Here is a 1,262-nt window from a genome sequence, read left to right as displayed (position 1 = left end):
GAGATTATTATTGCCAGACATTTAATAAAGAGAACAAACAATATAAGTTTTCTTCTCATGGTGTTTAATTCTTCCACCTTGTTTACGTATTAAACAGTTAAACAGACATGTTTCGGAAATCGTCAAAGTGAAGCTAAGGTGTTAGGTTTACGTTATTTATATAACTACTTTCACCGTGTATGTAAATTACATGATACACTTATCCTAACAGCTGACAAAACAGAGTATTCAAAACTTTAAAAAGCTAAATAGAAAACATGATATGTAGGTGCACCAATTGTTTGTTTAGGGAAGGTTTTTCCCAATTCACATACAAAGCTTCTTTTAGTTTCAGTTGATAGGGTGTATTCGCAGAGTCTAGAACAGTGAAACAACTTTCATCAGAAAGTTGTCGACAAGATCCCGAGCTCTGCAAATGTTGAAAAATATGAGAGGCCCTGTCACGGACCAAATGTTCAGGTTTTGCCAATATACACGGAATTACATCCAGCACAAACAAATCTATAAACTACACGAGACATGGTCTTTCATGCTAAACAGATTACTAATTTTGTAAGATTTGAAAACCATAACAATGTTTACATTTTTGCAAAAAATTTTTTTATAGTTATTTATTTTTACGTTTGATATCAGTGGCCAATCTCAAAAACGGTAATGTGTAATAATACACAGTTTCAGTTTTTTCCAGTGGGGGTGAATTCGGGGGGATGGGATTAACACATTTGTTCAAATAACTCTTTATAATTTTATTAATAAGGTTTTGTGGGTACATATTTTTTGTTTATATCCCTAAGATCATTGTGAAAGCCAAACCATGTGCTGTTAATTTTGTAGACTCTATCAATAAGTGTGCGAATTAATCCTTGTTTGTAGGCAGCCAAAGTGAAACTATGGAAGTTTGTGAGAAGGCCAGTAAACATTTTCTTGCGATAAATTGATGTTTTCAGGGAAAATTGACCACTGTTATCCAAGAGTATGTCAAGGAAAGGTAGATGGTGCTGTTCTTCTCCTTCCATGGTAAACTTGATGTTTTGGTGCTGTCTATTAATGAAATTAAAGAATGAAATAGCATTATGTTTAGATGAAAGAAGACAAAAAATATCGTCTACATAACGGCGATTTTTCATGATGTGCCATGAGCTAGGACTGGACTGGAGCTAGGACTGGAGTTAATGGTGAGCCCATCGACACGCCATCGATTTGATCATAAACATTTTAGTTAAAAAGAAAATGTGTCTGGGCTGTAGTAAAAATAAATAATT

At 33.9% G+C, this 1,262-nt stretch overlaps 1 protein-coding gene across 1 annotated transcript in view; it reads left to right on the top strand.

Annotated features, from left to right (window-relative positions):
- The window catches only part of LOC117105198 (mediator of RNA polymerase II transcription subunit 1-like), a 31,456-nt gene extending 30,828 nt beyond the window's left edge, over nt 1–628 (top strand). Inside the window, exon 8 of the mRNA XM_033246267.1 lies at nt 329–628. Coding sequence (XP_033102158.1) covers nt 329–338 — 10 coding nt within the window. The 3' untranslated portion in view covers nt 339–628. The remainder of the gene's footprint in view (nt 1–328) is intronic.
- Nucleotides 629–1,262: the final 634 nt, after the last annotated feature.

This window comes from Anneissia japonica, unplaced genomic scaffold (assembly GCF_011630105.1).
Source record: "Anneissia japonica isolate Jap-2015-1 unplaced genomic scaffold, ASM1163010v1 scaffold1567_len95293_cov131, whole genome shotgun sequence".
NCBI lineage: Eukaryota > Metazoa > Echinodermata > Crinoidea > Comatulida > Comatulidae > Anneissia > Anneissia japonica.
Note: the sequence above shows the minus strand (reverse complement) of the source record. Positions and strands in the feature narration are given on the sequence as shown.